Here is a 27,370-nt window from a genome sequence, read left to right on the forward strand (position 1 = left end):
TTTATTTGTTGTTTGGTTTTTTTTCTTGCTTAGTTTTGCAATATTCTGTTGCTTAAGAGGAATTCAGGAGTGCAACAATGGGGAAAAAAGCATGACAAAAAACAGAAATACAGATTGGAAAGGAGATGGAGACAGAAAAGACTTACAGACTAAAACAACTGATTGTTAGAGACAGTTGTCTCTCGTCTTCTTTTAATAAGACAGTTAATGGCAAGAACCACAATTAATGGAATCAATAAGGGAATATAAAAAACTGAGAATAAGGATGATTGACTATAAAGAGTGAACAATGAGAAAACTATTAAAGAGCTAGGTAGGCTAACAAGGCGTTAAGTGGCGTACATAGTAATGAGTTATTCTATCAAATTAAAAGCAACTTGCTGAAATGCAGGAAAATTACAAATAACTGTATCCATTAAACAATAACATAACCAATACATTAACTTGAACATTCACTTCTGCAGCACATTAGTGCACACATTAATAGATACAGCAGAATGCCAACACAAGCTTATATATTAGAATGTAAGACAGCCCTTGGTATTTTTAAGAAATCAGATTATTGAGAGTCAGATTCAAGAGCTTGAAAAATTTGCTCCAAGATAATATATACTACATCAATATTTTTTTAAATTAATAGCATTATCTTTAACATAGAAAGACTTCTGTGATGACATAAAAATAGTGGTCAGTGCAAATAATATTGTTTTTCATAATATGGAATCAACTTTTTTGTCCATCACAACTTAAGAACAGAGATTTCTTTCTTGCTCAGTTTACATCCTCAGAGAAAGTCTAGCAGGCATCACAGAACAAAGCACACTAAAGGACACATAATAGAAGACTTCAAAGAGCAACCATCCTCTTACATACTTCCATCTGTACTTCCGTGTTATAATTTCTCAATAAAAACAAAATTCTTTCATTACACTCATTGCAGGCAAAAAAAAAAAAAAATCATTTGTTATGTTAATCGATACTGAATTTTTCTTCACCAATAGGAAGTATTTATAAATAATACTCTACATCAAGCCTAGAAAAAAAGGAAAAACTAACTACAAACAATGGTTTGTACGCTTCTGTTTTTTAACAAGATGATAAACCATAGGTGAGAAAAAAGTTTTAGTTCCTTCAGACATAAGCAATTGTATTTTAGGAGCAGCTCCTTACCTGCTCATAATTTAGACGCTGAATTTCAGATATCTCTTTAGGTTTTGCATCAAGAATATAGTCTCCTAAAAAAAGTGAAAACAAAATTAAGTTTATTCCACACTCAAAGCTTCAACATTTCCATGAACACTTCTGACTGAAGCTGACTGATCATAAATACCACCACTGAAGTTTTCTACCAAATTAATGAGATCGCATTGTTTTATAACCTGAATTATAATTATGGAGTAAAATATGAGTATTAAAAACATAGTAAGATCATATTAAGAAATAAAATTCAAATGGCGAATGTTGTTACGAAAGCAGCATTTCATAATCTCTTGGGGTATCATACCAATCTCTTAATTACTGAGAAATTTACCTCCCTCTGTGCCTCAACTTAAAAATATAAAAAAGTCAAACTGTTCACAATAAGATACGTAATTGCATAACACAATTTAAAAAGGCAACTACTTATCCTGACTGATACTATGAATATTTTGGCATATGTTTCCATACATCGATAATTCTGAAAGGCTTGTATTCCATCTGTGTCTACAACACAAAGGTAATTAATCAGTTAACACACTGGAGCTCACGATTTATAACATTTTTAGTTACTAGTAGCCATAAACTGCCTCTCCCAAATTTTTCAGATTTTATTGCAATGCTTTTTGTATTTATTCCGTTGCTCCATTCCTAAAAAATATGCTTCCACTCAAAGAAAAATATCACTACAAGTTTCCTGATGTATAATCTTTTAAGTTAAGATTGTTCAAACTGGTTGAAGAGCTTTTCTTTTAGCTGTAGAAGAACCATTTGGCAACTGCTAATCCTGTTGACTGAATAGGAACCTAAATAATTTGAGCAGGTAATTTTGTTATTCCATTTAATAAGATAATTCCAGAAGCTAATATATGCCTTCAAGAAAGAATACACACATTTAGCCAACTGGGATTATGCAGTGACTTCAGACAGTATTATTCTATCAATACAATTAGAAGAAATGTTTAGACACAAGCAGCAAGATTTCTTAAGACTTCTTTTTTTTTTAAATTATGTAATTAACTTTTTTCTTCCACTGAAAGATTCAGCAATATGCTTTTGAAAAGAACAAGCTACATTCTTTACAAGCAAAAAGAAAGAAAATATAGTAAGGTTTTTTTTCCTCCTGCTTAAGAAAAATCAAACCTAGTCTATTAAGCTCAAACATTTTATATTTGTTAGGCTACAAAGGGAAAGAACTGTGGTACATATAGCTTAAGTACTATCGCAACTGCATGTTTAACACCCAGATCATTCCGGACTATTGAAGTTATACTTGTCAGATGGCAACAGCTGCAGTTTTGCTGAACACTGAGGCTGACAACAGAGTAGTGCCTGCAAATGAGACCCCAATCACTGTGACAACTAAATTAATTTTTCCTGTTATTTTAATTGGGTCATACTACCAAGGATTAGAGTTACTGCAGACAATTAAAGGCACAGGTGACTTAATACATTCTATCAACTATAACAAAACAACATTGTAAGAGATATGAATAAGTTTAAATTTACCAATGTGTTGGTGTACTGAGCCATACCAACTGCATCACTAGACTAACCACTTAGGAAAGCAGTACAGAAAAGTTCTAAAAGCAAAGTTCTAAAAGCAATTAAGGAAAAGCATGAGTAACTGAATACCATAAGCATGCATTCAAGTAAAGCTGAAGAAAATAGTAAATAAATAAAACAGTCCTATATTACTACTCAATAAAAGGTATAATTGAAAACCATTTATTGTAATTACTAACCTAAGTATTCCATCAGCTGTTCAGCCGTTATGATTTCCATCATTGGTGGCAGCTTAATCTGTGAAAGTAAAAGTATATTCTCTTTAATATGTCAAAACACTACAATTCAGAAAGTATCAATAAGGTATTCCTAGACAGAAGTCTTCTGAACACATTTGCCTCACCAATTTATACGAGCATTAGTGTACTGGGACGAAGAACCTTCCCAGACCTCTACTAAATAACACCTACAAGCAGAGATTAAAAAAAGGCATTTTAGTTTTTAGAGAAACCACATGCACACAGTACTTTCTCTCACTTGCAGCTCTTTCCATAGGGCTCCCTATTCCCACCAAAACATTTCACCAGCATCCCCCTCAACTTCACCGGAGTTCACACTGCTTGCTGTGTGTATAGGATGAACAGACTGGGAACTGTAGCCACACTTAGTTAAGAAAACTCCACCTTATTCAGGAAAGTCTTTGACTCTCTGCCTTCATTATAACTCTTAACTGAGTCTTTACTCAAAAAGTTCCTGCATACAGACAAGAGGCTGTAGAGAATCTGGTAGCAGCAGCTGCTGGGACAGGGAAGCAAAGACTCATGCAGATACCAGGAAATGACCTCCTAGCCTCTCATCCCGTGCTCACATTTCAAGGGTTTGGTTTAACTCCATACAGAGGAGACCAGACACATAGAATTCAGTGGTGAAGCTTCCGTTCCCCTCTCCCCTGACCTATTCCTGTCATCGTCACCTGCTAAAACCAACCACCTTGACAGCAGCCAGAGCCAAAAGCTTCTTACATATTCATCTCCTCCATCCAGCATCCTGGGTAAATGTTTTTGTTGTGCACTTCCATTTATGTATCTCCCTGCAATAACAGCCAAAGCACAAACACATACAAAGGCATGTTTCTGGCAATCTGAAGGAGTACCATAGGGGTATATTGTCTTTAACCATAGTGTGCTCAATTTTTCTCTGCATAAATATGAACTTTATTTTTCTGGGGTTTGGATTTATTTTTTTTTGGTTGGTTGGTTTCTAAGCTTTCTCTTCAGTTTTTAATCTTCTCATCCTATCTCTCTTCAACATCTTACCACTGAAAGTCTAGAAAGTCTGGTATTTATTTTATTAGGAATTTTTAAACTAAATTCCTCAACACTGATCACTGTTCTCCTTGACATAGACAGAAAGACATGATGTGAGATTGTTAACTCATGCTTCAGGTTTAATAGGCTCCAACTACTTTGCTGGTTGTGGAGAGGAAGGAGGAAGTAGAAAGCCATGAGATGGAAGAACAATACATATAAAGCCTTTGATGCAGCATCCCAAACTCTAAAATATAGTATAGCAACACACTACACTGTTCACATTGTGATGGAGAGGGTTTCCTTCCCAATCTGAAAACTAAGCTATTTTAATAACTTCCCAGAGAAAATGAGGTGTGATTGGACTAAATCTATCTCACTGCCAATTTTAATCATATTTGACAAACGGCAAATGTGTTAAATACATGGATTTACACAAGTTTCATTAAATTTGGAAGAAGAAAGAGACCCAAGTTAATATGGCCTTGTTATTTATACACTGGCTAAGAACTATGCCCATACTTCAGTCAGAATTGGCCACACAGCATATGCTACACATTGATCAACCCGTAGATGGTGGACATAGGAAGAAGCTAACAGTACCGGGATCTGGGGAAGGAAGGCAATGAAAGTACAAATTGTAAGTAAAGCAGGAAATTAGTGAAGCATAAATTCATAAGAAAGAAGGCTTAATTAGTTCTGCTTATAAAAAACCCTTAAAATTATATGAATTAAACAAGAAGAAAGATCAGTCAAGCATGCATAGGCACACGAATTTTTTAAAACATCTTTTAAATGAGTGACAACTGATTGTAACTTACAAAATCTCTTAACCTCCTCCCAAAACTCCTCTACGTTTCTACTCGATAGGCTAAAGGCTTTCATAATCTTTGATCCTGTTCATAGTATTCATACTGAGTATTCACATAAATATAATATATTGAGCCATGTAAGTAACAGGGCTACAGGTTCAAAAAGCTGATTCTTAAACTTCCAGTTCTGAATTGGCAGCATTCAAGTCTTAGCAAACATCAGCTGTGCACACCCCGAGTTGCGTCTGGTTCATTATGGCTCCTAAGGCATATCAATGTAACAGCACAGAACAGAATTACTTACACTAGCTATGCCTGAAGTGGTTCTGGGACTACAAACAGCACAGATGTGCCAGTATAATATGAAGGAAAATTAGCATTGCTTTCTCAACTATTAGCAGGACTACTGTGATGATTCTTTCAGGACTGAAGCTAGCTCTTTTTATTATTTATTTAAAACCATTCATATCAATTCAGCCACCATTGCTTGGGGGTTTCTCCTCTGCACCACATTTGGGAGTCTAGTAGTATGCCTGCACTACAAATGGCAGCTGTAAAGCACAATTACATGAGTTACCTATATTTGAGCTCTATGTACTCACCGCACAAATGTATTAATGTTTCAGACTTTCTGGATTGAAGGAGGTATTATTTGTATCATTGGTTCATCATCTGAATTTTCCCTTACAACTGTAATGCTAAGCAATTTATTTTTTTTTACTGCAGAACCAAAGCAAAGTAGTTTTACTCATATCTGCAGAATCTCTTATAGTCAGATATTTTAACAAGCTAAATCTCAAAATTAACTGCTTAATTAAATGCTAAACAAAGTTAATGGATTACTTCACGGCATAATTTTAGGGCTGGCATGTTTTGTGGTACCTTGATCACACCTTTAAAGTGGGCTAATGGGGTTCCAACACAGTTACAAGTACTTCTGACCAGAGCTGACTTAAGGATATAGAGACAATATGACATTTCCTAACCCTTCAGAGCTTCATTGCGAGCGCTTAAGCTACAGGAAACGTACAGCGAAGAGGAAACAGGAAAGAAAAACACCTTAAAGCTTAAGGGAGAGAGGAAAATCATACAGAACCACAGTCATTCTCCACATAAACAAACAGAAGAAAACAATGTAAGCAAAAGTAGCAAAAGCTGTTGTTGTCTATAACAATTATTATTTTGAGGGACAAGTTTTCTCAATAGGTTTCAATGCTTAGTTGCTAGAATTTACATTAATCTTACATTTTAGGAAAAACACGTTTCCTCAACTCCCACTCATTTCCTGTACCCCTCTATTGCAGTTTCCTGGTCTTTCGCCCTGATCTCTCTTCCTAACTCTAGCTACTTTTCATTTCCCACATTCAGGAGTGGGAAACTCAATCTTTCTCACCCAACTACAATGTGAGGTACAGTTAAGCCTCCTTTGTAATTAAAAGACAAGACTGGAAAACAAATTTTCATGTTGAACAGTTTGTCTAGTACAACTTATACAGTTTCTATGCATTAGACTACAAACTGGAAAACTACACAATACTGATTTTAAATATTTTCCACTGTATTCTCCCACTCTTCAGAAGGGCGTAAAAAAAAAGTAAGTGATATAGCCCCGCACAGAAGCTAACACTTCCGAAAATACTATGCATATAGAAAGGGACCATGCAAATTTCTAATGGCTTATTATTTACAGTCTCAGAACATGTTTATCTGAAATATGCAACTCCCCTGAATTGAGTGTTCTGGAAGAGTTAAGGGTAGCTTCAAGCTGCCGTGACAAAAAGTTAATACTCCCTGCAAATACGTACCTCTTGCCTTGCAGGAACTGCTTCATAAACTTATCACACAATAGCCTGATACCACGTGCTGCCACCCAATAACCTTAACATCTCCCCCCTCAACTAGGTTTCCTTCAGTCCCTCAGAGCAGGCTTCCTGTTCTGGAAAATGCACAGCTACCGGCCTACCGATTTGTAAGCTCAACGCATCCCACAGATGCCAGGAGGAAGGCTGCCAAGGCCACTGCTGAGCATTCATCAGAAGCTCACCAGCAACTCACCTTCAGAGGCTGAGAGAGTTCATCTGAGCAATCTGTGCAAATTCTGGCCATAAGGAGGTTTAGCTCAGTAACAAGAAAAAGCAGATCACGCCAATGCCAGACCTCAGACCAGGCACTACCACTGCAGACTCCGACAAATCAAACGGATATCAGCGGGAGCATACTGTACTCAGCTCCTCTGAGAAAAGGCCATTTTTATGAGAACCAAAAAGTAAAAGTTTCGAACTAGAAATTTTTTACTCTACCTCTTCTCTGCACCTCAGTTTGGATACATCTAAGCATAAACAGTTACATAACATTTACTTACATAATTGTTTCAATCACCTAAATAGATAATTCATATAGTTCCAAAAGTTACCGAAATTTTAGTAGAACTAGGCATGTAGGGAACACAGCTCCCAAAATCCTCCATTCGTTGAGAGGACTGTGATAGAAAAAACTTTTAAAGACACTGTCAAATATGCTACTGGGATTATTCTCCTACATAAAAAGCTGTAAGGACAAGATATTCCACATGCACTCACTTCTCAAGACAATATTAGTATTATTTATATTTGTATTACATTATGTTTTCCCTTACTACACCTAACAAAGATCACAAAAAGTACTTAGAAAAGCAAGCTTTGCGTCGCTAAGCTTAACTACATAGTGAGCCACAGGTCTGAAGAAAAACTGAACGGTCTTCGGATTCAAACAAGCTGAAAGACAGTGTCCTATGTTACTCTACATCAGAAGAGACAACCCATGCTTGTACATACATTTTTAAATGTTTGTTTCAACACTCTATTTCTGCTTTCATTTCCATCACAGAAGCCTAAATGGTTACCACAGTTTTGCACAACAGTTACTTTTTCAAGTTGGTATCATACTGCTTTTGTTTTCTTTTTACTTAGAAGAACATTTCTGTAACACTTCTGTAAGCAGAACTCCTCGGCTCTCTCCCCTACAGGCTAAACTGCAAGTTAAGCTTATACAGGCAGTCAGCAAAAACACTTCAAAAGAAAAGCAATTTTATAATTATAACATTTAAAAGTACAGCTTCTACAATGTGCCATCTCTAAGCTGTATGTCCAGACTCCTTTGAAAGTAGTGGATAAAAGAGAAGTAGCAGTTTTATCGCAAGTTTAGTTCCAAAACCTGGTACTATCAAAAAGGAATCTGAACAGTCCAAATGGGTGCTACTATTTCAGAATTTCTAAAAACCCAAGCATTGCCAAACCAGTGTCTCACAGATGAGAACATACAGATGCAGCACTCTAAAAGAATCAATTATTTTTAAAGTAGTCTTTATATCTGTATCCCTAAATAAAGATCTTTAATATAAAAAATACCTCCAAAAGGGATAATAAAAACTGAATAATGACTAGGAACAGAGAAGAACCCTGCTCTGTTAATGAACAAGATCTTCATAACCATTAGGAAGAAATCTTTTGAGCATATGGCACACTTACCTAAGGTACAGTACATCTGAAGTCTTCTTGTTACCGCAATCCTTTAAGCAAATTAACAAACTACCTATAGTCTCTCTTTACTCAGTGAGGGCTATCTCAAAAAAACTGTTTTGAATGAGGGCAACTGGGACATACAAACAGAAGGTCACAAAACTGTTAGTATATTTAAAACAATAGTGTAGAAGTAAGAAGCTTGCATTTTGAGGAGCTGAAATACCTGAAAAGGTGAGTTCCCCTCAATATATCCAAATCTTAACCTGAGTTTTCAGGCATAAACATTTCCATGATTACGGCCTACATACCCTCTGAAGGCTTCCCACTTATTACTAAGCAGTAAATAAAGATTTTGTTCTAAGCAAATTGATTACGTGCCACTTGTCACAAACAATTATGTGAATTCAACTTTCACTGGTGCACAAGCACAGCTCATACATAGTATTGGATCTCAAGGTTATCACTGCTATTCTGGAATAATGAAAGCATGTAATTGGCCATGCAAAGGGAAGTGTTCGTGAAAACCTGAAAACTAGTTTTGTAAGTATTGTTTCTCAACTTTGAGCAGTCGCATGTATTATCTGAAGTTATCCGAGACCATTATCTACCTACAGGATGACCAAAACTCTCAACTTTGTCAGGACAGAGTTCTGAGAAGGAAAGTTGGTGGCTGATACACGGAAGAGAGCCCTGTATAACTGTTTACCTTCTTATTCTCTGTTGTGATTTTATTTCCCCTCCTCATTTCATTCTTACTCCATTTTTTTTTCCCTGCCACATAGCTTCTTTTCATCTAACATATACTATGGTATTCTCACTCTGCTTTCGTCTATTTTCATCTCTTGGTCTGCTTCCTTGTTCCCAAATTATAGTTATCTGACCCAATCTAGTGTTCATCTTGGTTCAGGAGAAGTGAGAAGAATGAGGATGTCCATCCTCAGCCCTGGTATGTAGCTAGCTACTGTCAGTGATGTACAGATGAGCTGCCAATAAGCTTGCCACTCCAAACAATGCCAACATGGTTCTTGACTATAAACTGGGGAAAAGAAAGGCTAATTTGGAGAGGCGCTAATTCAGAAAATCAATTATAAGCAGGGGCAATATACAACCAACTAACAGGAAAACCCTCAAGCATATAAATAATAAGTCATGTGATGGCAGTTTCACCAATTTAGCTGCCTGTCTGCAACTCATGTAAATTCTGCTAAGGTTTTACATAAACAGACAGAATTATAGAAAACCCTTCCTGTAATCCTAGCAATAAGAAACAGGCACTCCCAAGATTTTGATTTTCACCTATTTATAAAATTGGATATCACCTTAATTCTCACTAATGTAATATTTGATCAAAGCAGAACGTCAGTTAAAATTCTGGATGGAAGACAGCAGAAGAAAGCAATCATACTTAAGGAGGCAAAGGAAGAATGCTAGGGAACAAAACCTCCAAAAACTTAAATGCAAACAACAAGAACAGTGCTGTCCCATTTATATGCTTTCATTAAATAAAAGGTTAAAGAGGAAAATCCTGTAACTAGCCATTTCTTTTAAAACGCCACACAGAATGATAAGGAATGGTAAGTTCTCTGAGGCCCTCCACTCACCCCTAGATGTTAAAGAGGGAGCACAGAAAGCAAGTGTTAAACCCTGAAGTCTAAGACAACCTTCACACCCTCTTGAGGATGGCAGAACCTAGATAAGGCAACACCTTAAAGTCACACACAACTCCCCTGTACTACTTTCACTGACGGCTAAATATCTACATCACTGTACCCACAGCTTTCCTCCTCATGTGTGAGCTATTCTGCCCAGAATATGTCAAAATGTACAGAAACTATAACTGAAACAAAATTATTAATCTTCTGGAAAGTTATCTTCCTCTGAAGAAGGAACAACAATTTTCTTCTTATAGTATTATTTCCATTTTGACCTTTTCCTATGTCACCTGTTACACCTGTGAACAACCTTCTACTCTTCCAATACCAAATTTCTTCCCCTTGATACTACAACATAAAAACTATTCCCATAATGCTTTCCTGTCCTATGACTCCATTCTATGAGCTCACCAATCTTTTGGGGTTGAATTGCCAGCATTTCTTGAGAAGTACCCCCTCCTCCTTGTTTTGCAATGCACACAACCTCACAGCTCTTCTCCAACAGATATTCCTTTCACATATAAGTGTTAAGAATTACATTATGCCTTACATTTTAATTGCTTAAAAGTTAAAAAGAATCATTTTAAGACTGCAGGAAGTCTGTATCCACGATGGCTATTAGAACACAAGAACTCCCAGGTCTCAAAGCTGTACTTTGATCATGACCTGATTTACTCGTTAATTTAAATACAACCTATGCTCCATAACTGTACGAATGTATCCCTATTATTCAGGCAGTTACTTTTACAAACCTGTATTTTGTACAATCCTGCATACACTTCATTATACAAAACTAACCTGTTTTCCCAAAACACCGCCTATGCTTTCAGTGCTATGAATGTTTACTTACTAGAAACCTGCACACATCTGCAAACCATATATTGCTCAGTTTAGTAAAGCATCATCTAGATTATGATTTCTATTTCAAGGCAACAACAAAGTAAGTCTATATATGACAGCAGCATCTAAGTAGTATATTGACAATAGACTGCAAGCCATTATTTATTTTCCAAGTTCTCTATGCAAGATACACACTTAGCAGCAGAAATAAGTCTGTGTCTTTCTTGATAGAATCACAGAATGGTTTGGGTTGGAAGGGACCTTAAAGATCATCTAGTTCCAACCCCCCTGCCATGGGCAGGGACACCTTCCACTAGACCAGGTGGCTCAAAGCCCCATCCAGCCTGGCCTTAAACACTTCCAGGGAGGAGGCATCCACAGCCTCTCTGGGCAGCCTGTTCCAGCGCCTCACCACCCTCACAGTGAAGAATTTCTTCCTTATATGTAATCTAAATCTACCCTCTTTCAGTTTAAAGCCATTACCCCTTGTCCCATCACTACATGCCCTTGTAAAAAGTCCCTCTCCAGCTTTCTTGATAATGTTGTCTTAATCAACGCAAGCTTCCAGCGGTGCGTTAACGTGGTTTTGGCACAAGTGCCCCCTGAACGCTTTCAGCACTACACGAAACGCCTCGTTAGCCCCGACGATGCTGGCGTTTCCAGGTCACAGCACCGCCCAAGGGCCACCGCCCGTCCGGGCCGCCCGGCGCGGCGCGCACCCGCCATGGCGGCGGCGGCAGGCGCCCCGGCGCGCCCGCACACACGGTACCTTCCAAGCCAGGAGCAGCACGTTCATGATGGCCAGCAACGGGCAGGGTCCGTTCTCGTTCTGGGTGATGACGGGCGTGTTCTCCTCCTTCCAGCGGACCCACTTGATGTGATAGACCGACTGGCCCGGGAAGCGCTCCTTGGAGGCGGAGAGAAGCTGGGAGCCCGCCGCGGGCCTATCCCCTTCAGGCTCCGGGGCCGGGCCCCCCGAGGAGGCCCCCGCCACCACCGTCTCCTCGGCGTCGCTGTTGAGCTCGGAGCTGCTCGGGCAGCAGGAGTGCAGGTTGGAGAAGGACTCCAGCGAGTCCAGGCTCTGGGACTCCTCCCCCGGGGGGCTGGGAGCCCCGCTGCTCCCGGAGCCGGCCCCCGCGGGACCGCTCTCCGAGGTAGGCGCCGCTCCGGGGCTCTCCGGCACCGCCAGCCCCGCACCGTCCGCCGCCGGCGGACTGCCCTCCGCGGCCCATGAGGGAGACGCCGTCCGAGGGGCCGTGGCGGGAGCGGGGGCCGGCTGAGGGGAAGGGCTGCGCCGCCCGCCGCCCTCCTCAGCCGCCACGGGCCCGTCCCTGCAGCCGCCCTCGCCTGCCGCCGCCTCTTCTAGGAGGAGCTGGCTGGCAGCGCCCCCGCCGCCCCTCTTCAGCGAGCCCGGAGGCGGCGGGGGCTGCGCCAGGCTCTCCATGCCCGGCCCGCCGGCCGCCCGGCTCCTTCGCTCTCTATTGGCACTGCAGCGCCTGATCCTTCGCCAACAGCGCCCAAGACGCCATAACAGCAGCGACGGCTCCGCCCCGCCCGGGACGTGTGGGCGGGAGGGGGAAGCAGCCGCGGGTCACAGCGGGGCCCGGGGCGGGGGAGCGCCCCGAGGGCGGGGCCGGCGGGGCGGGGGAACCCGCCGGCGGGGCGGGAGCCTGGAGACGGCGGCGGGGGCGCCGGCGGTTGGCAGAGAGGGGATGGGAAACAAGTGGGGAGTGCGCGCGCCCGCGAGCCGCGTGAGAACCCCGGCGCGAGCCCGGAAGGGGCGGCACGAGGCACGACAGCCGCGGGGCAGGGCTGTGCCCGCGTCCCGGGGCCTGCCGGCTGCGCGGGGCAGCTGCCGGCCGCCCTTCTGAAGCAATGCAGGGACCGGGGGTGCCCACTCCTCTCTCCCAGGCAAGACAGCCCCCTCACCCCGCCGGTGCTCGAGGCTACCGCGAACGGCAGGCAGAGTACCAGAGCCACCGCCAGCCCGGACCGGCCCGCCTGCTTTGCAGGAAGCTGGCGGGGGCGGGGCGGGGCCGCGCCTGCGCGGGAAGGGCGGCGGGCAGCGCCCCGCCCCCGCAGCCTGAGGTGCTCGGCCGCCCGCCGACGCTGAGGTAAATTGCGGCGGGGGGAGTGACGCGCTGTGTTACGAAGAGTTCCTTTCTGGCGAGCGAGTTCAGCTTTCCTAAAGGTTTTCAGTGCTTTTTTTTTCGGTTTGTTAAATGTCTGTATTATAAAAATATGATTGTGGCGAGTGTAATAGATAATTTAAAAACTAATGCACTTGTATTGTTCAGACTTCACCCTAATGAACATATTTCCTTCTCTCCCTGTAGAAACATTCAGCTTTTAATCGCACATTTTATCAGTTTTGGGAAGATAAGAATTTATCTTCTCTTTTCTTTTCTCAGCAGTTCTCTTATCTGAGCTCTTCGTAAACAGTTGCATCGACTTTAGCAGCCTTGCCTGAAGCACATTCATTGTAATTGTACTTTCTGCGTACGCGTTTGCATAACAACTTTTCTCAGCTGTAACAGTGTTAGCGGAGGAAGATTTTGTTTTACTCTGAAAGGACGATGGGAATAGAAAAGCACAAATAGAAGGGGGGTGACAGTAAAGTGAGAAACTTGTCACAAACCCTAATATAAAAAATAAATTCTTGAGTTAGCATAGTTGGATGTAAGGATTAGCATATTGACAAACAAGAAATGAAATATCTTGTCTGAATGGCTCACGTTTTTATCTTCATTGGAGGATTTTCCTTTACACTTGAATCGTGAAGGTTGTTTGAGTGTTTCAAAATGAAGAAATCCCTGTTCAGTGCAGACAACTGGAATGCTTCACAACGCGTTCGGCATAAAGAGAAATAGGTGACCTAAAATACAACTCGAAAAGTGGGTAAGTAAATTAGTTTCTGCAAGCAAAAATGCGTGTCTGATAAAGGGATAAAGGAAACCAGCTGATGTAACGTATTGACACTTTCGTTAGACCTCATCATGGTAAACGGCCCTAAGGCTGTTTTACACAAAGGTTCAAAGGAGCCGGAGGGAAGCCTGCTCAACAAGTACGACTAAAGTTTATGCACCAGCTCGTTCTTTCCCTCTCAGGACGTAGATCCTTCTCACCCACGCAAATACCGGCGTCCCTCGGCCCCGCCGGAGCCCTTCGAGGGTCCGGGAGGCCGCAGCCGCTCCGCCCCGCGGGCAGCCCGCGGGCAGCGACAGGCTCGGCCCCGGCCTGCCTCAGCCCCGAAGCCGCCAACCCCGGGAAAAACGCCGCTGCCGGAGGTGGCCCGGGGTGGTCCTCCCGCTGTGCCTCGGGCGGGACCCGCGGCCCGCTGCCGCCCTGATCTGCCGCCGAGAAAACAGTTTCGCCCGGCCCGGCCGGGCCCAGCGGAAGCAGCCGGGAAGGCCCCGCCCCACCGGGCCCTGGGGCGGCAGCCTAGGGGCGTCGTCCCTGACGTCCCGCCCGGCGGGCGGTGAACTCTCTTCCGTCGGGTCCCCGCCCCTTGCGCGCAGCGTGGGGGGCGGGGCGGCTCGAGCGTTCTGGGCGTGCCCTGCGGCCCCGCCCCGCCGGTGGCGTCGCGGGGGCGGGCGGCCGGCCGGCCGGAGGAAGTCGTGGCGCGGGGACCGGAGCGGAGCGCTGCTGGGTGGGGGGCGCCGGGGCGAGCCGCCGATCCCAGCCGATCCGTGGGCGGAAACGGTCCCCCAGAGCGGCGGGGGACAAAGCGGAGGGAGGCGCGGAGCTCGCCCCTCCCCATCCCGGCGCCGACTGGGGCGGATGTGCTGTGGGTAGGCGGTGGTGGGGCCTGGGCCCGGTGAAGATGGATCTGGCGGGGACGATAATCCTGCTGTGCTCCTGTGCGGCGGGCGCCGGAGGTGAGGAGCGGCCGGGCCCGCCCGGCCCCGCGGGGCTCTGGCCTGCGGCCCTGGCTCGGGGCTGCCGGCCTCCCTTCCTTCCTGCCTCCCCCCTCTCCGCCGCGGCGCGGCTCGGGGCTGGGGGCGGCGGGCTCTGCTCCCTGGGGCGCCGCGCCTCAGCGCCCCGGCAGCAGGCCGCGGCTGGGCCGCTGGCCGGGGCTCTCCTTTCCGTTGCCCGCTCCCAGGCACGGTCCGCACTACCCCGCCCGGGCTCCCTCTCCCCGCCGCCTGGGGCTGGCCCGGCGCCCGCACCCCTTTCCCAGGACTTTCCCCCGCCGAGGATCGAGTCAGCTGTTCTCCCCTCCTTTCTTCCTCGGCCCCTCTCCCCCACTGCGCTCGGCTGTGCCTTCCCCTGCCCGGTTCCCTGCTCTCGGCTCCGCTTCGGTCCCTCGGGACTTTCCTCGCGGTCCCAGTAGCCGTTTCCCGGTTACCTCCTTCCGCCCCGTCCCTCGCCCGCAGACGGGGCCAGGCGGCGGCTCCGGGGAGCTGGTGTCTGGGGAGAGGGGGCGGCGGGCCCCGCCGGACGCTCCCGGGTGGGCCGGGAAGCTGCGCGCTGAGTGCGCGGGGGCGGCGCGGCTGCCCGCGCAGGTGTCCCGCTGCCCGCGGAGCGGGGCGCGGCCCCAAACCTCACCTTCCCTGCGGCCGCTTCCCTGTCCCCGAAACCAGGAAGCACGGGTAGACGAAAAGTTCAGCTTAAGGAAACAAAAGATGAGCCCGGGTTTTTCCTGAAGTGTGACCGTAGCTTCAAGGAGGGTCTCCCCTCCCTCCCAGGCCAGAGAAAAACATGCTTATGTTTATGGGGGACGTGTAACTTTGTAACGGCTCCCATTATGAGTTGTTTTTCAGCGTTAGGAAACTATTAGGGTAGTTTCTTCACTGCGTCTGGTACTGTTTAATTGCTTAAGTCATGGTAGGGAAATAGTTTCAAATTTTTACAAGAGTAGACGTTGGAAAAGGTGGACTTCTGAGGGTGTTTCTACAGAAGGATGGGTGGAGCAGCTGGTAAGGACTTAACTTCCTCTGTTTCGTTTGGCACCTCTCCTATTTATCTGGGCTCTGCATCTGTGTGCATCAATACGTAGGCTTATTAACAAAGAATCTAGCCCTAAATCCTGGTCTTTTACATGTTCTCAAAAAGTAACATCAAAGCGTGCGAAAACTTCAGTAGGTTGTGCTTGTGGCTAAGCTGTGAGATAAAAAGCAAGCTGATTTGCATGGTCAGAAGTCATCCCGTTATCTATGTGATTAGGAGTGGTATACAGAAAAGACTTTGCCCGTGACTTTTCCTTCATAAATTCTTGTAAACTATCAAGATATTTCAGACTTAATTATTGGCATACTTTTCAAGGCCTCTTTGTTTTCTGAACTAAACAGTGCTGGCACAGAATTAATTCAAAGTGATTCATTAACCAGTTGTGAGGGTTGTTTCCACTGTTTAATTCTAGGCAGGCAAATATGCCTTAAAGTAAGCGTGGAAAGTACAGTCCTCTGGATATATAGAAGCGAGTTCATGAAGTGTACTTTATTTTAGAAATTCATGTTAATTTTTTTCTTTGAGAGAAGAATGGGCACCTTCAACATTTCTGGCGCTAGGAAGCACACCTCACTAGCAGGTAACAGAAGCACGTGTCTTTTGGTGTTTAGCAGTACAGGTAAATCTTCAAAGAAAGCTTAATGCTGGATAAAAATCTAGAAATGGTGGCCGATACACATCTCCAGAATATCCTATGAAACTTTTTTGGTAAAATTCTCAACATAATTATGAAAGATTTATCATAACTCTATGTTGAATTAGAATTACTTTTAAGTAATTAAGTTACTTTTAAGTCTAGTTTTAAGCCATATAGGTATTAAATAGTAATAATTTTGAAAATTCCATTAATCTGCACTTTTTAAAAAAAAAAATGCTGCTCGGTATGTTGAGTCTAAGATTGGAATATTTTTACAGGATACCTGAGTCCGAACTCTTCTTTCAGAATTACACAAGTCTTTGTGCCTGTATACTGTATTTATACTCTATTGTAATAGTCTTTAGATAGTTTAGATATAAAGGTATATTATAGATTAACAGAATCAATTGTAACTTTAGTTCACAGTTAAGTATGAATCACAAAATCAATGTTTTAAAATATTAAGGTACAACATAACTTAGATTGTTTATTTGAGGAGAAAGATTAGTGAAATCTGATTCATTTGAAAAATTTCTTTTGTAGTTTATGTTGTTCTTAAAATTATGTAAAAGGTATGCAATCAAAAGCAATCACTAGCGTTGCTGCACTAATGAAGTGTACTGCAATGTCTGTATTATGCTGCTTTATAACTATCTGTATGGTTTATGGTTAAAATGGACAAGTTATCAGCATTTTGGTCTAATAGGCCCTGAAACATGTCCTTGATCAAGTTTTGGTAGTAGATCACTTTTAGGGCTCTCTTAGAAGTTTTTCTTTCTTTGGTACTACTGAATAAATACGACCGTCATAAAACACATGGTCCAGTAGGTCAGGTTGAATACAGTTTCAGTCGTGTGAGAAGGAAAAGCCGTGCCAATTTTTTTTTTTTTTTAGTTGGGGAAAGGTAGACTTTATCTCAAGTAGCTACTATATACTAGAAGGTAAGATAGATATGCCTTGAATTTTAAGAATTCTTTTTAAAAAAAAAAGTGAATCTCAGCATTTTGCCCAATACCCTTGGAATTGCTTGGCTTAAGGGATCTATTCACTGGCTGGTGCTGTTAATAATTTTGACATGTATAAAGTGGTACCTAGTTTGGGCAACATTATTTGCAGCTTTTAGTAGCATGCTTTTTTGCATGTGATGAAGATGCATGCAGGTATATTAAAGAGTACTTAATTATCCATACATATTGATGTTCTTTGAGGAATGGAAATAAGTGATATAACCTCTCTTCTACCTGAGGGTCATTTAAAAAAAAAAAAGGAAAGGGGAATAGAAAATGTGGAGAAGAGAACTAATGAGAGCCCCAAAAAGCTTGAATTTAACAAGAGCGATCGTGCTTTGGCTAGGCTGATCAGATGCTGAGCATCATTGCAGATCTATGATAAATTATTTCTTTTCCCTGGTACAACACACTCTTCTATGTTGCTAGGACTTCCAAGTTGTATCTTAGTGTCTTGTGCTGCTGGGTATTGAACTATCTATTTCCCAGTGAGCAGGGGAGAAATTCTGTTTTCTTCTGGACACATGGGGGAGTTATAGGAAGGCATTTATGAGCTATCGGCATCCGAGTGATTTAGTTTGCGTCCTTGCTATAAATTGAGAAGAATACTAGCCTTCATTAACATGGCACTCAACCTCCAGCATTTATCTGGGGTTTAAAATAAAAACATTACGAATTTTAGATGGCTGGATGAGACAGTGTTTGGTAAAGGCAGCTGTCAGATGGTTGTTTCAGAAATGCCCAAAGTAATTAAAAGTAAATAAAATCAGGTGTTTAGATAGTAACTTTGAAATACCATTGCCCAAAAGCCTAGGACTACAGTTTATTTTTGCTTTTAAAAGGATCTAAAGGTTCAGTTATGCAGTATGGCAGAGCCACTGTAACGAATTACTGCTGTCTGGTGGTCCTACCCTGGCCATGTCTTTCCACCTCTCCTCCTTCACCGCCTCTTGTGTTTGATGGCATGAGGAGCCAATTCAACCTACTAATTTAAACAAAAGAAATTAATCATTTCCTGCCAGACATGTAACTTCCATTGGTTTATTGTGCAGACCCAAGCCCAGTGGGGAGGAAGAGGGTTAAAAAAAAAAAGCAAGCAGTGGACATCTGTGTACTGCTTACACTGGTGGTGCTGTACTGTCTAACTGTGACCTAAATATGAGTTTTCAGTGAAGGGAAATGATCCTGACTTGACTTTTTGGTTACACATTTTTCTTTCACCAAAAACTAACTTGACCAGAAGAGGAAGTATATTTTTCAGTTAAATCGGTTTTAGTGCCAACACAAGGGAAGAATAGAAATGGAGTGGATGAAAAAGGGCAGCGGGACCTGCCCTTCTGCTTGCAGTCATGAAACTACAGCCTGAATAAATTAATCAGTGAAATTCAAGTCAGGAGGTGTGTGGTAGGATTACCGGCTTTCAATATACTTAAGCACAGAAGTGCTAAATCTGAATGCTATGTACACTCTTTAATGTCCCATGTAAAGGGAACATTTTTTAAGAGAAATAAACTCTACATTGAAAACAGCTTGAAGAAGTACAACTTGCTTTGATTATCTTAATTAAAATTACAATAATAATTCTCTTAATGGTATTTATCATATGCTGGCATTTCAAATCTGCGAGTCAGTGATGACACTTGCAGTAAAAAGAGTTGTCTGGTAAGTTAGCCTGGCTGCTGAACAGTTTCTAATAGTCTATCAAGTCATATTCTGTGCTTTTTTTTCCATTAACAAACTTGGGTTGTATTTGAATTATTTGCCTTTGTTGTGCAAGTCTTAATCTGGGTGGTTTAATATAAACTTCACCATTTAGAACAGTGCATGCTTGATTTATCCTCTTAAGCGAAGTTAAATGTTGTCATCTTTTACCACGATATGTATAAACTTAATAGATGTTTATGTTTACATTGGTAAACTTTCAGTACTGTCTATTACCAGTCGTCTTTATGTGCATGAAGCTAGCTTCTATAAGGATTTCCTTCATAATCTTCCCAGATACTGAGGTTAGTCTGATCAACCTGTGGATCTCCAGGTCCCCCTCCTTGAAGATGGAGATGACATTTGTCTTCCGGTTGTCAGGAATGCCTCTCCATCACCATAACCTTTCAAAAAGGCGATAGAAAGCCTTGAAATGGCATCAGCCAGCTCCCTCAGCACTCTTGGATGCATCCCATCTGATCCCATGGACTTATGTATATCCAATTGGCTTAAGTGTTCCCTAGCTCATTTCCTCTGCTGCGGGTACTGCTTCACTCCCACAGACTGGGAAGGTTTTTGTCTAGGCGGCAAAAAAGGTCTTCATAGTCTTGTCTGGGAAAATAACCACCATGAATGAACTGAACAGCAAATCATTTAGCATAGACCACCAAACAATTGTTTTATATATAGCTGCTCAAGGTGTGCCAGGAGGCTTGTAGCTAAAGTCCCATGGGTGATACACTTTACCCTTGGCATGAGCTTAGTTAGAGGGTGAGAATATGTGCCTCAGACTCCCTACATGTCCAGTGGGATTTGTGTCTGTTCAGAATGGCAACTGTAGATACTTTCTTTACAACTCTCTAGGGATGCTGAAGCATTGTAGACCATCATACACAAAAATCTTTCACAGGGACTGTCACCTTGAGACATTTGCCTAAATACTCTGCCTAATTCTGTTGAAAGTCCTTCCTTGTATTTAGTTCTAAGCCCATGAGAATAAAGCTTCGTTGCTGGAGGGTTTTTGTTATAGGAAATGCCACATCTAGTTTAGCTAGTCTTTAGAAGACTATCCTGTCAGGTTCAAAAGCCATCCCATTGTCACTGTCTGATATTTGTATACTAAAGGGTTCCTGTCTACTAGCTTAGCGTTTAGACAAAGTATAATGTTGGCTTATTCCACAGGTTGCCTGGAAAGGCATCATGCTGTCTTTGATGTTTGGTTGATGGCAACATGATACATGAAGTTTGTAGAGCAGCTCCCTTAAACTATATCTAGATGCTCATGGTTCAGTGTTCCTTACTGCAGGCTCTGATTGTATCCTTATTTGAAAAGATCTGTCTTGCAGTCTATTAAAAAAACCCAACTAGTTTTTCAATGACAACAAAATAATGACAGTAGTTTGTCACAGAGGTTGAGGTCTGTGTGCGTGCTATTGTACCGATTTCTTGGGGTGCACTACTCAGATTCTGTGATAGACTTCTTCCTTTTTGAGGCAGAATCTTCTAATTACAAAAACTGGAGCTAGCAGTTGTACCTGCCTCATGCATCTCAGTGAAGTCTTCTTTCCAGTTTAACAAACTTTTGCCACGGGATCCTGTAAATTCTTGTGTTACCAAGGTTGAGTTACTCATAAGCTACCTTTGTGAAGAAGATAATCACTTTTGATACATAGCTGGTTTTACTAGAAGGAGATTGCATATCAGTTGCAGACTTTGAATGCTGTAGCAATGTTAACGTTACACATGCTTCTGGAAGTGAAAGTAAACATTCATTTTGAAGCCTTGATTTCAACCTTGTCTGAAGTCCCTTTTTAGAAAAGCTATGAAATAGCATATAGTCTAGGTGATATGCAGCTGCTTTGGTTTAGCAAGAGGAGAGCAGCAAGAGTGTTTGTGTTAAGTGTTCACTATGAGAGTACTTAAAACATAAGGAGTTTTTTAAGTTTTGCATAAAGGGAAAAGAAATAGCATTGTTTCTCTGTGTGGTCACAGAAAGTGTATACACTTTGGTTAAGAAAAAGGGGTTTTGCGTAAAACCCTCTCTGCTTTCGCTTAGCAGGGAGAACAGTTATAAGGCTTTTTAATGTCAGTAGTCTTTTGCTGTCTAGTCACAGTAGTTAGCACTTAAAAACTATTCTTTGACTCAGTTGAGTGCAGTCTCTCAGCTTTCCACATGGTTGTGAGACTTGGATCAGGTGCAAAGTATTATTGGGTCTTCAGTAAGTTGTCGTGCTTTAAAACTTTTTTTCTAGGTGCATGAAGCTGTTCAAAGAGTACCTTGCAATATTGAGAAAAAAATGGCCTATAACAATTTAAGGAATGCATTATTAGAAGCCTCCTACCACAGAGAAATTGAAGGTAATTTAACTTGTTAAATAGTCTTGGGATTATGGAGCACAGAAGTTTACACATTCTGCAGCATACTAACTCCTTAGTTTTGATAAAGTTTTTAAAGTGAGTTATTAGTATCATATGCTAGATTTAGGTTCATTTTAAAAGTAAAACTTTAGCTAAGTTTTAGCTCATATCAGTTAATTTTGAAGCTTGTTTTCTTTAATGTTGACACTTTTGGGTCATATATCTGGAATTGGAAAGCATGACCTGTAGTCAGGCTAATGTGTATTGTGCATCAGTTTGATATAACAGGTGGACTCAGGCTAATCTTGTTTGGTTTATATAAATTCTTGGGCCATAGGTGGTGTTTCTGCTTCATTTTGTGGGATTGTGTTGCAAGTGATTAGAGAAACATCAGACAGGAACAACATCCTTCATCCTCAAAATTCCTCATGCTGGTTGCTGAAACTTTGGATTCATCCTGTGTCTTATTTGGATTAGAATTCATGTAGACTTGCTTAAATCACATGTTTTATAAATGTTTAAGACACCTAAGAGGCCTCTGGAAAGCTGGATGAGAATGGACTTGTATTTTGAGAGTGAGAGGAAATTAGAATGATGTTTTGTTATTGGACTGTATTTGCAGTCAGTGATGAAGAGTCAACATTTGCAGAAGCCATTTGAATGCGGTTTATCTGCAGTATATCATTATGAAAATTTTAAAAAGATATGGTAGTATCTTGTGCACGTTGCTGCTAAATGCAAGCGATGCCATTTGGAAGTATTCATTTACTTAGTCATCTTTTGTCTTGCTCATTGAGCTTATTGGTGATCAGACATTCCAATCCCTTGAAAAGAAGCAGGCACTGAGAAATCTATGGTATTAATTTAAAGAAGACCTCATGAAAGTAAATACAGGGAAAGGTAAATTTGTATTTTTGCTTACAAAATTGTATTCTTAGTACAATAACAGCTTTTTTTCTTCGTGAAAATGCAACACTACTGAGGCAAAGCTTTGGAATACACTTGTCTCATTGGGCCTCCCTGGACCTTGTCAGTATAGATATCTGAAGAAAAATGCTGCATGAAATCTCTGAGCGTTCTCACATTTAGGTTGATCTGAGGTTAAACCGATTATGAGATATCCTGCTTTTTCTTGCAGAATTAAGAAATCTGGAGAAAATTGGAGGTTTTACTTTATATTTGATCTCTCAAATGCTGCACTTTGATATTTCTTCAGGAAAAACCAGATGATAGCCCAAGTCAGGTTCTTGGAAGATCAAGCATAAACTGAATAATTTGTTCCCTTCCTTAAGGAGGAGGTTGAGGAAGGAGGGCTTTGAAGCTAGGTGAGGAGCCAGGAACATTGGGGCAAACACTTGCATACACACAAGTAAGAACAACATGCGGTGTAAAAAGTAACAAAACAGAAAATGAAGGGGGGCAAAAAAAAAAGGTTTATACATCCTTGAAGCAGAAACTGGTGCATAATGTTATACCATTGATTGTGGTTGCCCAGCCTTCAGAATGTAGTAGTAAGTACTATGAAATGCCATTCCTATGATATGGAAACAAATCTTGCACTCTTCCGGAGGACATGTTTGAAGATTACAGATTCAACCTGGAACTGGAAAACCAGCAACTTGGATGTTCTGTATTCTAATTTCATATTCTTAGTGTCGATAAGATTGTGTTTATACCACAGCTTTCAATAGACAATTCTGGTTCTATGTCAAGTCTATCTCTTTGTAAATGAAGTGGTTGATAGTTGAATTTCTCTGTCCTTTGAGTGAAAGATGATGTGTTACAGCTCGTAAAAATGATGATGATACAAAGACAAACTGAGTGCAGTAAATGTATCATCGCACTGCATCTCAGTGAACTGAAAAGATAGGACCAACTTGTTTCAATAAAAAACATATAGTTCATTCCAAAACTTTAGAAGATGTTTCAATATGCTTTATCAAAAGGGTCATGTAGGGAGGAACTTGTATGGAAACTTTTACTAAACATTGACAGTGCTGAAGCATTCCTTCTACAGATATATTTGGCAATATATTGCTGTCACAGGCTGCTTAAAAGAAAACTTGATTTTTTGCATAATAACACTGTAAGAGATGGTGCTTACCTTTGAGTGATTTGATACACAAAGTAGTTTCTGTAATGAATAGTTGATTTGTTCTTCAGAAACAGTTGCTTCTATAGAGTTACAAGAGAAAAGGATTGATTGTATGTTTGTTGCATAAAGTGTATAGAAGAATACTGCAAGGCTTTGTTTCAAACAGGGTGAATGTTTTCATGCTAGCTACTGATAAAAGTTGTGTATCAAAATATACAATTACTCCTTGGAGTTTTGAAACATTATACCTCACTTAGTATCTTTTAATTCTTTGCTGGCTTTAAAGTTTAGTACATCGAGAAACATGACATAATTTGGGTCATGTATAATCTGGCTTTGAAACTAGAACCACTGAAATGATCTGACTCTTGACTGTAGATTCTAGATTTAGATATCTAAATTAATTCCTTATGATTGGATATTTTAAATAGAAACTGTTTAAAAACTGTTTTTCACTGTGTATATAAAACATACTCTGTGCACTACCTTCATTGCAAAGACAGTGGTTTGCTCCACAAGTTGTGTTTTGTTTTGTTTTTTTTCCTATTTCTCCACATTATTTTGTACTGTTGGAACTTCTATCTTTTTTGGTCTTTGATCACAGTTACTGAATCACTTCATCTTAATAATTCCTTCCACAACATCTGTGTTTACTTTCAGCCGGTAGATGAAATATTTTTCATGCATAGTGTTCTAGTGCTGGTGTTTGATATAAAAGTGTGGTAAGACTTATGAAGAGTATTGGTGTTGAATGTGCAGAGGCAGGGGATGGAGACCTTGCTGGTGGTCAGGACAGGAAAATATACTTCTCATGAAATACATGCTGTACTGTCAATTTATTGTGCATACATTGCTATGATTGCTTGGGATATATTAACTAATAAGAAGGTGAATCCCAGCTGGAAACAGTGTACTTCTTCTTCAGAAGTGACCAAAATCGGAATTAACCAAATGTCTGTAATGCATATAGTGAGTCCTTGTCTGGAGGAAAATAATGCTTTGTTAACTTCTTTATGATTTCGGTTCTTATGATTACTGGCCTGTTGGCTGTTCAGTAGGCAAAAGTACGTCTCAGCAGTATATCTGACAGGTGTCTGAGCAGCACAAGGAGTTTTCTGTCCTGTTACTGATCTACTGAGGCTGCCCTTGGAGTGAAAAATACTGTGTTACAGTAAAATGTCTAATGTCTAGTGTAAATACAGAGCTGATATGGTGGTCCTCTGTATGCATATTATAGATCTATGAAGAGCTCTTGAATGCTAGTGCCTCTGGTCAGTTCTGCATGTCCCTTCCTCCATCAGGGTGGGAGGACTAAAATCTCTCCCTGTTTTATGTCCTGCACTCTTACTGTGAGTCAGAAATATTACCTCAGAAGGAAGTGTCCAAAATAGACTGAACTGAATCTACATCTTTGGAGATACATGTTTAATAAAACTTTCCCATGTGGTAGAACATTCCATGTCATACAAAAGGTTGCGTTGCTAGGTGGCATGACTTGCTTTTAATTTTTCTGGATATTTGGCATGTGGAATATAAACATTCTGAGCAGATATTCGGTGTCATGAGTGCAGAGTGAAGCTGGAAGTACAGTTCTTATAGGGAACCAGAAGAAAGGTGTTCAGCTGTTGCACTTTCTGTGTCTGGATCAGGAGTGCATTTCTGAAACATCTCCTCAAGCATTCCTGGCTACAGTGATGTAGTTTGCATTGTGGAGTAGTTCTGGAGTAAATGAACTATACTCGTTTTGATTGAAATTAAAGTGGAAGATGCCTTCCAAGGTCCACCTAATGCACTCTAACTGCAAGTGTGCATTCAGTCTGTGGGACCAGAGTAGAATGAATCTGAACCGTGCAAGGGAGAAAAAAGAAAGCTAAAATTCATATAATGTGGAAGTTGGGTCCTCATCACCAACTGTTTTGCACCACAGAACTGCCATACTTGGTAGTGTGGTTGTAACCTTAGTAATTTCTCAGACGTGCTAAACCTTACTTTTTTTCTCTTTTCAGGCCAGTATGGAAATCCTCTAAATAAGTACATTAGACATTATGAAGGATTGTCTTACGATGTGGATTTGTTACACCAAAAACACCAGCGTGCCAAAAGAGCAGTATCGCATGAAGATCAGTTCTTGCGCCTAGATTTTCATGCTCACGGAAGGTTAGTGATATTTTCAAAGGTATTTGTTTTTAATATCGTATTCATATATGTGTTTTAATTATAGTGAAATGTAAATGGTGAAATACAGTCATCAAACAAATGTTAGCTAGAATACACTAAAATGCAGTACTTATGGTTTCTATGAAGTATTTGCTCTGATGTCCAGTATGAGTGTGAAATTGTTGCTTGTAATCACTCATTTAAACTTCTAGTGGTAACTATTAATGCACTTTGAAGCTTAAACAATGGAATCATACTGGGAGCAGAATGGTAGTTGATTCTGAGTTTATAATGCAGCTTTGGCATATTTTTTTACAAAAATTATGCCAAACTGCCTGAGGAGATTTAATTGAGAAAAAGTAAATTTCAAATTACATTTGAAACTACAAAATAGGCCAAAAAAGTGTTCCGTTTCATGTGTAATGGTGTCATCTGTTTTCTGTGCTATTGTGGAATTTGGCAATTATTTGACATGGGGAAAACATAATTGCTGTTACAAGACTTGCTTTGCCTTGCATTTAACATGTGGTTGTAAGATCCAGTACAGAAGTTAGATAGTCAGTGTGAGCAACTGAAATATAATTTGTAGGTTTCACTTAGGAAGATCTCTTTGTACTTTAGAATTGCCTGCTATTTGTATAACTGAGGAGGAATAGGAAGAAAGTTAAAATATTTGTGTCTGTAGCTTTGTTTCTTTGACTGCCTCCTTTGCAGCATCACTGTCTTAATATATTTTAGGAATATGTATTGCCCTTGCTTTTCTAATTATTTGAGTTACAATTTAAGTAATTAGAACTTGATAAATAATTGCTAGCCATATGTAGAAACATAGGAAGTTTGACAGAGCAAAGGTAAAACCAGGTCTTCTGAATCTGTGTTTGGAATATTGTTTTATGAGTAAGTGTTCTGCTTTTGTGCCAGCTTGTAATTTCTTCAGGGAATGAAGTGTTGCTACTGGATGATGATGTAATGACTGAATTTCAGTGCATGCTCCCAAAAGGTTAGCATTAAGGTTGTATTTGTAACTGCTGTAGAAGTGCAACCCAAATCCTGAATTTGAAGTCCTGTCCTTAAAACCATATTTTTGGGTGTGATTTTTAGTCCAGGGAATTTTATTATTTAAAGAAGAGTCATATTGCTGCTGTCTCTGCTGCAGTTTCACAGGCAATCTCTAGTCTTCACTACTAAATTGTTCTAATAAACAAGACTGCAGGGTAGAATGTTTTAGAGGTTCCTCATATTGTAAACCTCTCCACTTTTAAATTCAATCTCCAGCAAGGTTGCAAGACAGTGAAGTTTAGTTTCAGTCTAATGCTGCCATTCTTAAGCTGCAGGCTGATGGTTAATTTAGGCTTACCAAAGTGTGTACTACTGCAGAGAGGAACAGGCCTGACCACATTCCCAGCATCACCTTTGTGCTAGCACTAGTAGTCTTAAAACCATGCAAGGAATAGGATCTGGGAACAGATCCAGCTGAAAATTATTTGGCAAAAAAAATAATCAGTATGACATGAAGGGTGGTGGAGGGAGGATGAGACCATTCTTTCTGAGAGCAGTCCACAATTCAGTCCACTTGAGCAGGTTCATCTTGTCATTGGTAAAGATCCCATAATACTCTTCTGTAAAATAGAGCTCTTAGCTTTAGCCTGTG

At 41.3% G+C, this 27,370-nt stretch overlaps 2 protein-coding genes across 2 annotated transcripts in view; one reads left to right on the forward strand and one right to left on the reverse strand.

Moving 5' to 3' along the window:
- MINDY2 (MINDY lysine 48 deubiquitinase 2) overlaps window positions 1-12,366 on the reverse strand; it is a 33,621-nt gene extending 21,255 nt beyond the window's left edge. Inside the window, exons 1-3 of the mRNA XM_050903004.1 lie at window positions 11,584-12,366; window positions 2,943-3,000; window positions 1,171-1,235 (exon numbers count right to left, since the gene is read on the reverse strand). Coding sequence (XP_050758961.1) covers window positions 1,171-1,235; window positions 2,943-3,000; window positions 11,584-12,258 — 798 coding nt within the window. The 5' untranslated portion in view covers window positions 12,259-12,366. The remainder of the gene's footprint in view (window positions 1-1,170; window positions 1,236-2,942; window positions 3,001-11,583) is intronic.
- Window positions 12,367-14,509: 2,143 nt separating this feature from the next.
- ADAM10 (ADAM metallopeptidase domain 10) overlaps window positions 14,510-27,370 on the forward strand; it is a 51,396-nt gene continuing 38,535 nt past the window's right edge. Inside the window, exons 1-2 of the mRNA XM_050903024.1 lie at window positions 14,510-14,692; window positions 25,569-25,719. Coding sequence (XP_050758981.1) covers window positions 14,638-14,692; window positions 25,569-25,719 — 206 coding nt within the window. The 5' untranslated portion in view covers window positions 14,510-14,637. The remainder of the gene's footprint in view (window positions 14,693-25,568; window positions 25,720-27,370) is intronic.

Source organism: Gymnogyps californianus, chromosome 11, assembly GCF_018139145.2.
Source record: "Gymnogyps californianus isolate 813 chromosome 11, ASM1813914v2, whole genome shotgun sequence".
NCBI classification, from domain to species: Eukaryota; Metazoa; Chordata; class Aves; order Accipitriformes; family Cathartidae; genus Gymnogyps; species Gymnogyps californianus.